This window comes from Mixophyes fleayi, chromosome 6 (genome assembly GCF_038048845.1).
Source record: "Mixophyes fleayi isolate aMixFle1 chromosome 6, aMixFle1.hap1, whole genome shotgun sequence".
In the NCBI taxonomy this organism is placed as follows: Eukaryota; Metazoa; Chordata; class Amphibia; order Anura; family Limnodynastidae; genus Mixophyes; species Mixophyes fleayi.
In genome coordinates this window covers 197,304,789-197,319,083 of record NC_134407.1, presented here as the reverse complement: position 1 = coordinate 197,319,083, position 14,295 = coordinate 197,304,789, and the positions used below count along the sequence as shown (strand labels likewise).

The following is a 14,295-nucleotide window of genomic DNA, read 5'->3' as shown; positions in this document are numbered from 1 at the left end:
ATTTATTCACTTATAAGGCGCCACAGAATCCATGGCGCCGGATACAGCAGCAAGTCACACATAGATGAGGTAATAGACATAAGTAACACAGATGATTGTGAGTAATGCTATCGGAACTCACAGAGTGCAGCAGAAGACATGACAGGACGTACGAGGGAGTCAGACAGTAGACAGACGTGGGACAATAGGTAGAGAGGACCCTGCTGGTGAGAATTTACATTTTAGAGGGAAGGAATCACACATACTATATTTTAACAAGTTCTGCATTGGGGTGTGATTGTACCATGCCTACCAACTCTTAAGTATATGTATATGGGACACTACGTTCTCTGCCGCGAAACATGAGAAGGGGGCATGCTCAAGTCACATGTCCCAACCCAGGAATATGTCTAACTCTTCTGAAGCACTGGGCAGTCAGCTGACTTCCTCTGTCCTAAAAACACCCAATCAGTGTATGTGCCACTGGTGGTGGAGGTTTACCCGGCAGCAGGGCACATCTCAAAACTGCCCTGAAGTCGGGACAAAAGGCCTGATCCGCAGGTTGGCCAGGCAGTGCTCTCAGAACGGGACTGTCCCGTCTCAAATGAAACATTCGGGAAGTATTACTGTGTGTGCTGTAAGTTTATGTAGCTTGGCAAGTTAAAATTCTGTAGTAATTAACTAGAACGAGCAAAATCTCCTTATCCCATGTAATCCTAAAAACCTGCCATGCCCATTCTGCATTTCTTTCCCCATTACAGGCCATTCCCCATGTATTGTGACTGTGAGCCTTACTTTCTTTAGCAATTTATCTTTCTTGTGGCCTGTTGTAGAACTTTCCATTCATTGCTCACTGGAAACAGTACTATGATGGCGTACACTTGTTCCTCCAAATCTGGTTCCTCCTGTTCTTCCCTTCTGGGTGGTGAATGCTCTAGTAAAGTCATATTTTTTATCATCTCAGCATCATCTTTTGAAGACATTATGAAGCCGCTGACAGGGAGATTTTGATCTATTACAACCGCAGTGACCAAAAATGTGATGATGGAATTTCTCACATCCGACGACTACAGCCAACATTTCCTTCTCAGTCTGTGTGTAATTAATCTGTGTTGTTGCCATGGTAAGTGACGCACACTAACTGACTTGGTGGGAACCTTCCTTTTCCCCATTTGTGGTGTGTATCAAAGAAACACAGTAGTGATCATGTTTGCTCGGTTGTGAATTCTTTGCCTGACTTTAAAGCTTTCTCAGAATTCCGTGTCCATTCTGTGAATTTCTGAGTAAGGTTTGTAATTGGCAGAGCCGTCGTTTGTGCTAATCCTTTCCTGGTTTATCGGTGCGGCATCTCCGTGACAGCTTCTATTTTGTTTGGATCTGGTTTTATACCCTTACTGCTTATGTATTGGACTCTGGCGAGGTTGGACTATTGTGCACAGTGCACCTCTAAAGATTCTTTCATCTCTCCAGACAACAAGGAGTGGGACTAGCTAGTGGCGTTGTCTCTCCAGACTGCAGAATAGGCATACATTGAAATGCCCTGAAAGGACCAAAGCAAATGACCCAGAGAGATAGAACCCTGGGGCACTTATAACTGTCTCCCACGATGAACCACTCTCTGGTCTTTCATCCAATGTCCTATCTAATTACATATTGCATTTTTTAGTCCAATAGTCTTTAACTTCAATAGTATTTTTATAAATTATGGGGTACAGAAATTAGAAAGGGATGGGGGGGTAAGGAAAGGACACAAAAATAAAAAGGGGAAGGATTGAAGGGGTACATAGTGGGGAGGAACACCTTAAACAATTCTGCTGTTAAACCACATTGAACACATGAGGGGGGGAAACCCAATAGGTTCAGTCCAATAGTCTTTAACTTATACAGTAAGCCCCTGTGGAGCAGAGTGTCACACGCTTTTGAAAAATGTATATATATTACATCCACTGACATCCCTTTATCCAATTTCATTATACATTATCAGTGGTTGCTTCACATTATTTTCAAGAACATGTTCTTGAATACGGTCCCTTAACAAACTCTTAAGTATCTTTCCCACTATAGACATTACACATAGTGGTCTATAGTTACCAGAACCAGAATCACCTTGTGTAGTCTTTAAAGTTTAGAAATATTGGTTTGGCAATAACTAAACTAAGTTCTCCGAGGATACATAGATGAAAACATTAATGTTGTTTACAGGGGTGGATCTACAGAGGGTACAGGGAGTGCAGTGGCTACAGGGCTCAGAGATGAGGGGGGAGCATAGCAATGCCAAGTTGACCCCACCTCCGAGCCCTGTGCTCCCCCCGAGGCCCTTGATCTGCTCTCAAAAGAGCAGAGCGAATGCCTCTTTTGAGTATGTATTAGCCTGGCACATGCTCACTGTACACACGTGCTGAATACACCACCTAAACTTTGCTATTGTTTGATCTTTTTTTTTCTTACAAGGACAGTCAGCAACAATGGTACTGTATTGGGAACATTATTACCCTATATGTCAACTTGTCCCTTTGGGTTATTAAAAAAATATATTGCATAACGCTGTTTTATCATTGGAGATCTGCATGTTCGCTCCTTGTCGTGCTCTCTTTAGCAACCTGCTTTCCTTTCTATAAACACAATGGTTTTGATTTTGATAGAAAAGAAAGCATTCCATGGTCCCGGGTTGCTATTGGGACGTAGTTTTCGTACAGCTCCAATGCAGAGTGCCACAGATTCAGCTTATTCAACTTTTTAGGGAGTAAATAAACATTGCGTGGGAGGCAAAATCAACATAGGACGTTTTGTGGAAAGTTTACCCGAAAAAAAAAAAGGACTGTCGGGGTCAAAACTGCGCAGGATTGTGTTTTGAGTTATGTTTGGCTTCCAGGGCTAATCTACAATTATTAAAATATAGTTGACGTTAACGCTCACATTATCCATTACATGCAAGCATGTTTTTTTAATATGAAGACACCTTTTGGTTTAGTACATAGTTCACAAACTCCCTCCCTCTCCAGACATCCTGTGGCCCAGCACTTTAAAGGCATTGAGTAAACGTAGATGCCTTTCCAGGAAATTCCAGTTCATTAGAAACAGCTCCCCGTGTGCTTCATGCAAGTCGGTTAAACAAGAGATCCGAAAATGCCTCATGCCTCAGGAACACCACACTTTTGGCTGCGCTGTGCAGAATTTTTATGTGGATTCTTTGCCACGGCCAGGAGATTCTTATGTGCTGAAACAGACTTTAATTTAAACCAGGTGTCTGTTTTGGTTTTGAAGTGTAAGGACTGAAAATGTCATTTTCCTTTTTTTTTTTTCCTACGGCAAAGAAAACAATACTTTATTTCTTTACAGAAATGGTTAAAAGGAAGATTCCGCCACATGGGCCAAAAACACACTCTTCATGTCTGTGGTTAGCACCCACTGAGCCGACGTAGATACACCTAAAGTGGTCATGGAGTGAGACAGAGGATTCCAAAATGATTTTCTCCCTTTCTGAAACTTCATCTTGTTAACATATCAACTTAAATATTGCTAATAAAGTTGGGTGTATTTTATTTTTATATTCCTCAGTATTGCTAATTAAGTGGCAACCACTATGATAACAAACCCCCACAGAGATAGCCACCGCTTGTAGGCAGATGGAATTGGTTATTACGGTGCAAAACTAAATGTATTTAGTTGTTAAGTACTGCTAATCCCGTCAACATGAAACATTAAAGGGCGAGCGCAACTAAAATATAGGTTGCCTTGTATGAAAGATCTATGAGTAGCATTCACAAATATAAAAGTTTCAGGAGATTATCAAATAAAGTATGTTTGAGATATAATTTATGAGAAAAATATGTTATCAGATAATGGAATTATAAAATGTGCACTGAAATGCAGCGACCAATCAGCAATTAGCTTGTGTTTATCTAGTACAAGTTAGCACCCAGATCAATGTAGCTCACTATAGGACAGGATGGGGGACGGACAACATAGCAGAAAATATTAGAAAACAAATACTATGCCTGACCAGCCCTACTTAAACAGTAAGTCCAGGGCCAGGGCAAGTTCTGCGTGCACTGCTGGTTCTTACCCTAACAGGCACTTGGTGAGGGCGGAATCCTCTGTTTCTCCTCAGTGTATCTCCTATCTCCTCTTTATCAGCCACCAACATTCTGTGTGGGGCAATGCAAGCCATTACAAACACTAGATGGGTGACATTATGTCACTTATTCAGTGTTTTAGGCTGCCCCTAACCATCGGGGCCTAGGTTCGCTTAACGCTAGTGCCAGCCCCGAAGTAGTGTCTCTCTCTCTATCGTGGAAGACCTAACGCCCAGCACATACATTAGGGAAACACAAAGTGTGCTTGCTAATGGGTTACCAAATATTTGCAGTTTGCTAGTAAATAACTAAATCAGTGGCTTCTCTGGGTTCCCTGAAATAAATTAACAAATGTTTACTTCTCATAGTTTATCATTCGCTAAAGAAACGGGTACAATTAAGAAAGCCACTGTGGAGAGCAAGGTACGAGTTAGTTAGGGCATCGTTTTACGGAGGTGGATACATATGAAATAATCCAGGGATAAGAAGATATGTTATTTGTTTGCAAACAAGGGGTCTGATTCATTAAGGATCTTAACTTGAGAAACTTCTTATTTCAGTCTCCTGGACAAAACCATGTTACAATGCAAGGGGTGCAAATTAGTATTCTGTTTTGCACATAAGTTAAATACTGACTGTTTTTTCATGTAGCACACAAATACTTGATAGCTTATTTGTACACTGAACTTTAAAGTTTATATGTGTGTGCTACATGAAAAAACAGTCAGTATTTAACTTATGTGCAAAACAGAATACTAATTTGCACCCCTTGCATTGTAACATGGTTTTATCCAGGAGACTGAAATAAGAAGTTTCTCAAGTTAAGATCCTTAATGAATCAGGCCCAAGATCACTACTATGTTTCTTTGATACACACCACAAATTGGTCAAACAGTCTGAGTATTGGGAGAAATGAGAATTTAACTTTAGCTCCAGTCTTCTTGTTGGGAGCAACGGTCTCTACTTGTGCTAAATTCTAACTTCTATACTTGGCCCTTTTCTCACTGTTGCCGATGGAGACCAGTGGCACAGCGTGGCTGCATACCCGATCACTCGGCATGGCATTACCACAGCTCTTTATTTTTTATTTATTTTTTATTATTTTTATGTGTTAGACAGCGTGCACTGCATTTTATGCAAAGCTACCTCATACTTACCAACCTTCTTCAGCTCCCTTCCGGGAGCCAGCCAGTGGACTTGGGCGTGAGGGAGGCGGGGCAGTCAAAATCGCGTCATTTTGGCCCCCGCCCCTTGTCACCGGGAATCGCGGCGTTTGGGATCTAATTCTGCCCACTTCACTAGGAAGTGGGGCACTTCCTAGTGAAGTGGGCAGAATTCGGGAGATTGCCACACTCACCTGGGAGTCCGGGAGACTCTCGCAAAATGCGGGAATCTCCCGGACATTCCGGGAGAGTTGGCAAGTATGAGCTACCTTAATAATTAGCCTAAAAAAATGAAAGCAATGCAGTGATGTGGGACTACCCTTTCAGTCCTGGGACCTTAAGGACTCACTAATAGGGGAAGTCCCGAAAAAAATGGCATTGCATTTGCTTACTTGACATCTGGCAGCATCACCGTCAGAAATTCATGGGCCTGCTAACACTACTTAAACACATTGAAAGAACAGGAAATAAGAGCTATAATTCAGTTTGTCTGAGAATATATTTTTTTCTACTTGAATGTGTTTCTAGACGTTGCAGATAAAAACTGCTAAAACCATACATCCTTTTGGCAGGAAAAATGTAACGATAGAAGTGTCTGTACTTTTCATGTCTGTTCTAGATTAATGCGTGGTCTTTCTGTGTTTAATGGATTATTTCTGTTTTTAAACCTCACCTATGATGAAAACTTTCAATAATAGTGAAGGCCTAGCGAGTTCAGGACTAGCTTCTGTTTCGTCAAGTATGTCCATCAAACATGTCCTGTCAATGGTTTTGCGATCAGGTTTGTAAAACCGCTACATATAATTGATTTTTTTGGAACAGCTTGTAGAACAAAACAGAATCTGTATTAAATTTGCATAGTTAGAACATTTTGCTGGGGAGCAAAAATCTAAAAATGTGACTGTATGTCAACGTTGCTTTAGATTTGCCTTGTCTATGTTATTAGCATCAATTATAATACATTCTAATGGTACCAGTGAAGGTCTAAAGCAGAAATAAATGTTAGCAGTGTGGTATGTGACAATCAGGGGTTACAAATAGAAACCTCACTATTAGATTGCTTATTTTTCTTTCAAGATACAGCAAAGTTACCATAAAATGAAAACATCAGACTTATCACTTTTTCTTGCCGTAGTTTACCTGTGAACCAGAAAATCACCATGAAATTGCTCAGTAGATTATTTTCTGGATAATTATGTGCATTAAGCAGTGTATGACCCAACCCAAGCATCATATATAACACCGCAATTAAAAATAATGTAACACCGTACAGCTCTAATATTAAAATCAGGGCCTACTTTCCAGAGTCTATATGCAATCTTTTCAAATATTTATAATTGTTAACTAAACACTTGTTTTTAATATGTTTCTGAAGCTGAAAGTCCCGATTAGCATGCTAATTCATGTGTACACACTATACACGTATTACACGACTTACCTTCAGATCTGTGCTCTTTATCTGTCATAACCCATGCTTGCCAACTCTTCCTGAATATCAGGGAGACTCCCTGAATAGGGGTGATCTCCCTCACTCCCTGAAGAGTCTGACATTCTCCCTGATGCTGAGCCAGTACAAGACGTAATTGGCTTCGCCATCTGTGGCATGATGACACAGTTCAGAAATTGTGTCCTATGTCCATGTATTGATGCCTATGGAGGTGGCCATTTTCATGGAGACCAAGATTTAATCAAAGACTCACAAGTAAGACAACATGACTTCAGTAATGGAGACAGAAATGTAAAAGACACTTCAGTCTCTAGAGATTGATTAGCTGCTTTTCTTTAAACATAGTTGCCTACTCTCCCGGAATGTCTGGGAGACTCCCGCATTTATGGGAGACCTCCCGGGAGAGCACGGCAACCTCCCGGTTCTCGTCCCCGCAATAGATAATTGATGGGGTGCTTAATGACGCAAATATTGCTTCATCTTAGCCCTGTCCCCTACTGTATTTGGCCAAAATTGTGACAATCGTTTAGGGGGCAGGGCCAAAATGATGCAATTTGTGATGCCCCGCCCCCACACGCCCACCTCCCCCGGGATCTCCCTGAAACCAACAAGGAAAAGTTGGCAAGTATCTCATAACCATCGGCTAAAAAGATCATGACTCTGTAAACTCTATGGAGATCTGCCTACACTGCCGGTCCTGAGTGCTTACACACTGCAGAATTGGCACAACATCGTTCCATCGTTTATAGAGATTTTTAGTCCGGTTATAAAATCAAATAAACCAATATGATGTGCTTTGGTACAATAAAACACGATTATTGGAGCGTACACACAATATCTGACCTATCAGTCGTTTATCGTGTGATTGGCACAATAATCGGGTGAAAAATCTGTAGTGTGTAATAATTGGGATGTATTTGTTTTTACATAGTATAGCATAGTTAGATAGGGCACAGTTCTCTTTAAGATCCACGTTTGATATATCTGTTTTGTGCTTTAATGCAGAGTCTCTTATCTTGGTTATTTGAGAGAAGTCTGTAGTCGCTATTCTGTGTTCCTTATATGAAAATCTCCTCCTCTGCTTGTATTCTCCCCAACTTTGTTACAGTTACACTATTCATATGCAGATAATTCAATAATATCAATACACCTACAATTAATAAAACATACATTTTTAATTTTCAGCACAATCTAAATTCAATTTAGACGTATCTATGCCAGTGGTTCACAACCTGTCCACACAGATTATACTTTCCACAACATATCAATGTTAAAATATTGTAATAAATAAAAATAAAAAATCACAGAAAAACATATTTATGTTTCAAAATGAAAGTTAATTTGAGGTCATTTGTGTAATTGACAATTAAATTATAGTTAATATAGAATGTGCATTGCATACGGAATATTATACGTATAAAGGGCTCACCCTGTATGTCCCCCTAACCTTCACAACAACCTTAAAATTCTTAACCATCTATATCAAATAAACACAGAGTCATGTATAAGTTTGGGAAAAAATGGAGGACATATTTTATTATTTATATTACTTTTAACTAACCTGTGGGGGTGGAGAAAGGGCCCTGCGGGACAGCTCCCAAGCTGATATAACCAGATAACGTGGGAACTGGCGAAACCGCCGTACATCCAATAATAAGGGGATCTCATCCCAAAACTATCATGCGCTGAATTGGCGTCAGAGTGACTGCCCCCCTTCTACACTCACGCTGCCCTCCCTCACCGAGCAGAACAGGGACCCTCCTCACCGAAGGACCAAGGAGTTACTGGTGCCTCTACGGGGACAGTGACCTGTGGCCAACAAACACTAGCGCCTAACTAATCAGCCGCTGAACGCAGTGCCTTCCTACCGCAAACCGTATAACGTAAACTACCATAACTATGGAGTGGGTGGGTGGGATCTCGTGCTGAAGAGTGAAGAAAACCAGGAAATGCAGTCACCTATATCAAACCCAGGACCCTCCCACAAGAGCTACCATTGGTCGGGCCCAGCCTGATGTTAACCCTTAAAATGTAAGTGTTCAGTCTGTTACAAACCCTGTCGCCCTTTAAGTGCGTTCGACCTAAAAGCCTCACTTGTCAATTTAGGAATTATTTTCAACGTTTGTCTTTGTATTTCCTTGTTACTCATCAGCAAACCTGGTTTAGAATCACTGATCTACATAAATGCACAGATACTAGCGGGGCTTGAAGAAGTTTTACTATCCCAGTGTTTCAATTGTATTCTTCCATAATTGTTTTTGTTAGTAGAAAATTCTTATGCGTCTGATCCTGTGAGATTTCACCTGTCTGGAGCACAACTTTAAATAGCTAATTATTTATTCCAGATCCTATCTCTATTTTATAAAATTCTGTAAAAGGTCATTAACAAAAATCAGGATTAAAAAAAAAAGGTACATTACCTGCGTAATACAGATATGGTAATAATAACAATATCACTTACCCCGCGATAACGATAAAAAAATCTAAACGGTTCCAGGTATCTCCCAGATAGCAGTTCTTTCCGCATATTCCCAGAGCAAACATTTTGATAATCATTTCCACAGCAAAAAATGCAAAAATGAAGTCATCAAATCCCTGCATAAAGGTAGAGGATCGTTTAGTAAGAAACATAAAATGTAATAGCTGATAAGAACCAATTAACACATTTAAGTCTTTTATATCAGTAGTCCTGGGAGAATTGTCCCTTAGTTTTATTTTACAAAAATAAAAAGGGTGCAGGAAATGGCACATGAAAGACACAGCAAAACACTATAGAATTTGTATATAATATAGTATATATATGTCCAAACCATTCCTTTATACACTACAGACTTTACTAAGAAAGAAACGTACAACACTGAGGTTTTTTTTTTGGTGGATATGAAGCCGTAGAACTTCCAAAATCACCAGATGTATAATCTAGCTGTTTGGAGGGTCAAAACTCAAACCGCCGACAATGTATGGTGATTTGGGGCAGCACGGTGGCTCAGTGGTTAGCACTTCTGCCTCACAGCACTGGGGTAATGAGTTCGATTCCCGACTATGGCCTTATCTGTGTGGAGTTTGTATGTTCTCCCTGTGTTTGCGTGGGTTCCCACCGGGTGCTCCGGTTTCCTCCCACACTCCAAAAACATACTGGTAGGCTAATTGGCTGTTATCAAATTGACCCTAGTCTGTGTGTGTGTGTATGTTAGAGAATTTAGACTGTAAGCTCCAATGGGGAAGGGGCTGATATGAGTGAATTCTCTGTACAGCTCTGCGGAATTAGTGGCGCTATATAAATTGCTGATGATGATGATGATTTCAAAACTAAATTGCCGCCACTGTTAGGCAAAATAGCTAGAAACAAAAGGCCTGAAAATATCCAGGGTATTTTAGACCTGCTTCTGATATATATCTCAAACAACATGCTGTTTAGGGTTTAGTCCAACATGTAACATGTAATTACAGCCATCCAAATAATAACATCTTCATATATGCAATATTACCTCTTTATCTGGTATGTTCTACATCCCATCTGGAAAAGTAATCTCATTCTAGCTATTCTGCCACTTAATCCGATGCAACAATTGCATATTCTTCGGCAAAAGACATCATATTGGTTAACGACTAGGGGCCTGATTCATTAGTGATCTTATCTTGTGCAAAAGTTAAGATGCTTATTTTAAGAAGAAACTGGGTGATAAGAGTGAAGTTAAGATGGATTTTCATCTTAACTTAAGAAATTCTTCACTTACGTAGTGGATTTTGCTTCTCATCTCCCTTTTTTGAGCATGCACAGAGTGGATTTGCTTAAGATAAGCAAAAAACAGCAGATAAGATCACTAATGAATCAGGCCCTAGGTGTACGCCTATGTAAGAATAGGCACAAAACGGTCAAAAGCAGCGGTACGACTTCACAATATCTTTAGCAAGACGTGAGTGACTCCATAATAATGTATAAGGTGGGTCCATGATATAATGGTAGCTTGGGACGATGTTCCAGTTGGTTGCTAAAGATCGCTCTAGTTATACACTTTATCATTTGTCATATTAACATTTGCAGTAAATAAACGGCTTGTTATTATTATTTTAATATACATATACAGTAGTTGCAAACATACTTACATTGAGGATGAAATAGTTTCACTAAGTGCAACATTTTAAACTCTTTGGGCCCGATTCATTAAGGAAAGTAAGGCAAAAAAAATGAGTAAGTTTTCCCCTGAACAAAACCATGTTACAATGCAAGGGGTACAAATTAGTTTATTATTTTGCACATAAGTTAATTACTGGCTGTTTTTTCCTGTAAGATACAAATACTTGATAGATTTATTTGTACAATTATAAATCTGTGCTCACATTTTAAATTTACCTCCCCCTCATCGGCAAACCGAGGGGGGGTTTCCTAGTGCCTGGAAACCCACTCCAAGCCTGGGGCACTGTATAATTGAGGTGGCTGGACCCTGCCCCCGTTTCACACAGCTCTGCTTGAAAAAGGAGAGCTGCGTGCACCTAACAGGAGTACACACAGCATTTCCCATGTATATTATGGGGATAGGAAGAGTTGGAGAGAAGCCAAGCACTGTCTAAAATTATAGCTACGCCCCCATGCATGCTGGTCACACCCACTGGCGGCGTTGTGTGGAACCCCCCTCTACAAATCCTGCGTTTGCCCCTGCCCCTCCAATGCAACATGATTTTGTCAAGGTGCAAACTTACTAATTTTTTTTGCTTTCCTTTCCTTAATGAATCAGGCCCTTTCTGTTTTTGAGGTGTAACACAAAACAAAACTGCAAGGAAGGCAGCTGTCAAATTAACCTCAGCATTCATTTTTATTCTTGGATCAATCACCCCAATTATGTGATTTACATGCATGGTATTCTGCTGCTCTGGTTAGCAGGAACTGGCAGCCTAGTCCCAGATCAGGGAGGGACAGTCTGGCTGTTTCTATACTTCTTGTCAGGACTCATTGAAGTCTGACAGGACAAATATATCATTACAATCTGAGAATTATTTCTATGACCCATACATTGCCAGGAGTACTTTCTTCCACCATCTGTCCACATTCTATATCTTGGATTCTGCTCTAAAGCATATGCAAATATTTTAGATTGTTAAATAAATTTTCTCTCTGGTTAAAGGCACTATTAGATTGATAATTAATATATGTAAATTAAATAGAAAAATAGGTTAATGACCCTATCAAGTTGCATATAACATGCCTACTGTTGCTTCCTCTTAAATTTGACTCTTGCTTACAATACTGTACATTCCTCCTTGTAATACATCTGCCCATAGCAACCAATCAGATTCTAGTTTCATTTTCCAGAAGGTAATAGATTAATGATAGCTAGAATCTGATTGGTTGCTATGGGCAACATCCCCACTTTTCCTTTTTAAGAGCTTTAATAAATCTACCCCTATAGTGTCCAGCATGTACCCACCATCTATCTTCTCAGATCATAGCAGCCAGTGTTTGCATAGAATAAAATGTTTTACTGTTGTGTACTGTTTTTTTTTTCCGTAGAGTTCACAGTGCACTTGATGTACCAAATAAATAATGTATTTTTGGGGGTAATAACAAATTAGGTCCATGAATAACCCAACACAATCTCACAGACCATACACATTTATTAGTATGCAGTGGACCTCAAAAGCGAAAACCAGCAGAGGAATTGTGACATCATGCACCTCAATTTGCGCTGGTGGCCATAGATCTCTGCTAAAGGATATGGGTTTGTGAAGTAAAATGGAGAAGTTTGCCAAGGAGCAGACGTTGGACAGAGTGAGGGCATTCCATGAAGAGTATGGAGTAGGCACACCGCGGGGTATATTTACTAAACTGTGGGTTTGAAAAAGTGGAGATGTTGCCTATAGCAACCAATCAGATTCTAGCTGTCATTTTGTACTACATAAATGACAGCTAGAATCTGATTGGTTGCTATAGGCAACATCTCCACTTTTTCAAACCCGCAGTTTAGTAAATATACCCCCAATGAGATTTTGTTTTGTGGTGTCAGAATATTAAATTAAAATAAAGGGGTGGAGAGGGCACACTTTTAAGGGGCGTTCTTAGCGGAAGGACGCACACCCCTTTCAATTTTGCAGAAGGACTCATTATTTTGCAATGCACTTTGCTTAATGCAAAAAGAAAAGGTTCAAGTGCACAAAAGTGCCACATGTATCTTCACTCTCACGATAAGCATAAGTGAGTAGAATAGTCTCAAAATACTGCAAAGTAAGCACAGACCTTGAAATGCGTCGGGGAACCCTCATAGCCGCATGGATCCTAAACCAAATCTATTCACAAGCAAGATTGTGTTTCATCATGTTTATAAATCACATACTGAACGTTACAAAGTCTACTTTCTACTCCAAAAAAATCAGTTAAAACAATATATCTTAGTAATGTTCAGTTTACCTGTAGAATTTTGCAGCGCTGGGAGTCACAAGCAACGTCTTCACACGGATGGAACATTCCCAAGGTGACGCAGTTCAGGAGGATGACCAGCATGCTGAAGCGTTCAAACCAGGTATAGGAAACAATAGTCAAGGAAAGCTTACAGTAAGGAATGAAAAGAATCTGAAGTAAACCTGAACACCTGATAACATTACATTGTTTCCTAAATGTTCCATCGATCAATAGTTCCCTGAATATCCCCAGTGACAGTAGCGCAAGTGGGAAGAACAGTCAAATACAAGGTTCCTGTAGTAAATTATTGCCTGGAACTCAATTCTTTAGCTATTCTCCAAAATCAAGAAGAGATCAAATGGGAAATTCTGTCAAATGTGACTTCCATAATTGTTCCCAGTTGTTATATATTCTGTTGCAGAGTAGAACAGATCTAACGACTTATTATATACTCCTATCAGAGAAAAACCACTGACAGGACCGTGCCACATATGATCTCGCAATCGCTACGGCATAACAAGCCATATTACATTTATTATTGAAAAAAATATACAAAATCAATATACAAATGGCATTATTTTGGACACAATGCTATCATAGATCAAACTGTGCTCTTATAGGTCATGTTCTGCATCTCATAGGGTTTAAGTTCTAATGAATTTTGAAAAATGAAAATAATTATCAGTAATCAAGTGTACCTATTTATATATAGTAATTAGAGATGCTCACTAACCCCCGTGAACTGGGTTTGGTTTTGGATCTGGATTAGCTTCGTGTTTTGGTTTTGGCAAAACCGCCCTTGTGTGTTTTGGTTTTGGATTTTGTAGAAAAAAATCCTAAAATATGCTAAAATCACATAATTTTGCTCTTTTTTTGTTCCTACATTATTATTAACCTCAATAACACTAATTTCAAGTAATTTGCAGTCAATTTTGACCACCTCTCAGGTCACAATATTATTTTCATACACTTTCGGACAAATACTGCAGCGACCTGGCTGGTTGGCAAGCGACAGAGCAATGACACAAACACACGGCAGTTCCTAGTACATCTAGGACACATTGGCACACAGAAGTGGCAGAAAAGAAAAATGGGGGTCCGGCCTCCCTTCCACCCCCTGCTATGTTTGGATCTTAAAAAGGATTCCAAAACTCGCGAGATCCGACGACATAACAATGACGTTTTGCCTCGTTTTCAAATCCGAGGGCGCGCAACAGTATCTGCTAAGTTCGGGTA

At 39.9% G+C, this 14,295-nt stretch overlaps 1 protein-coding gene across 7 annotated transcripts in view; it reads right to left on the bottom strand.

Moving 5' to 3' along the window:
- Positions 1–13,193, bottom strand: part of CACNA1G (calcium voltage-gated channel subunit alpha1 G) — a 141,689-nt gene extending 128,496 nt beyond the window's left edge. For all 7 annotated transcript variants that reach the window (XM_075177930.1, XM_075177936.1, XM_075177933.1 and 4 more), the window contains exons 1-2: positions 13,069–13,193; positions 9,127–9,260 (exon numbers count right to left, since the gene is read on the bottom strand). In XM_075177930.1, coding sequence (XP_075034031.1) covers positions 9,127–9,260; positions 13,069–13,161 — 227 coding nt within the window. In that variant the 5' untranslated portion in view covers positions 13,162–13,193. The remainder of the gene's footprint in view (positions 1–9,126; positions 9,261–13,068) is intronic.
- Positions 13,194–14,295: the final 1,102 nt, after the last annotated feature.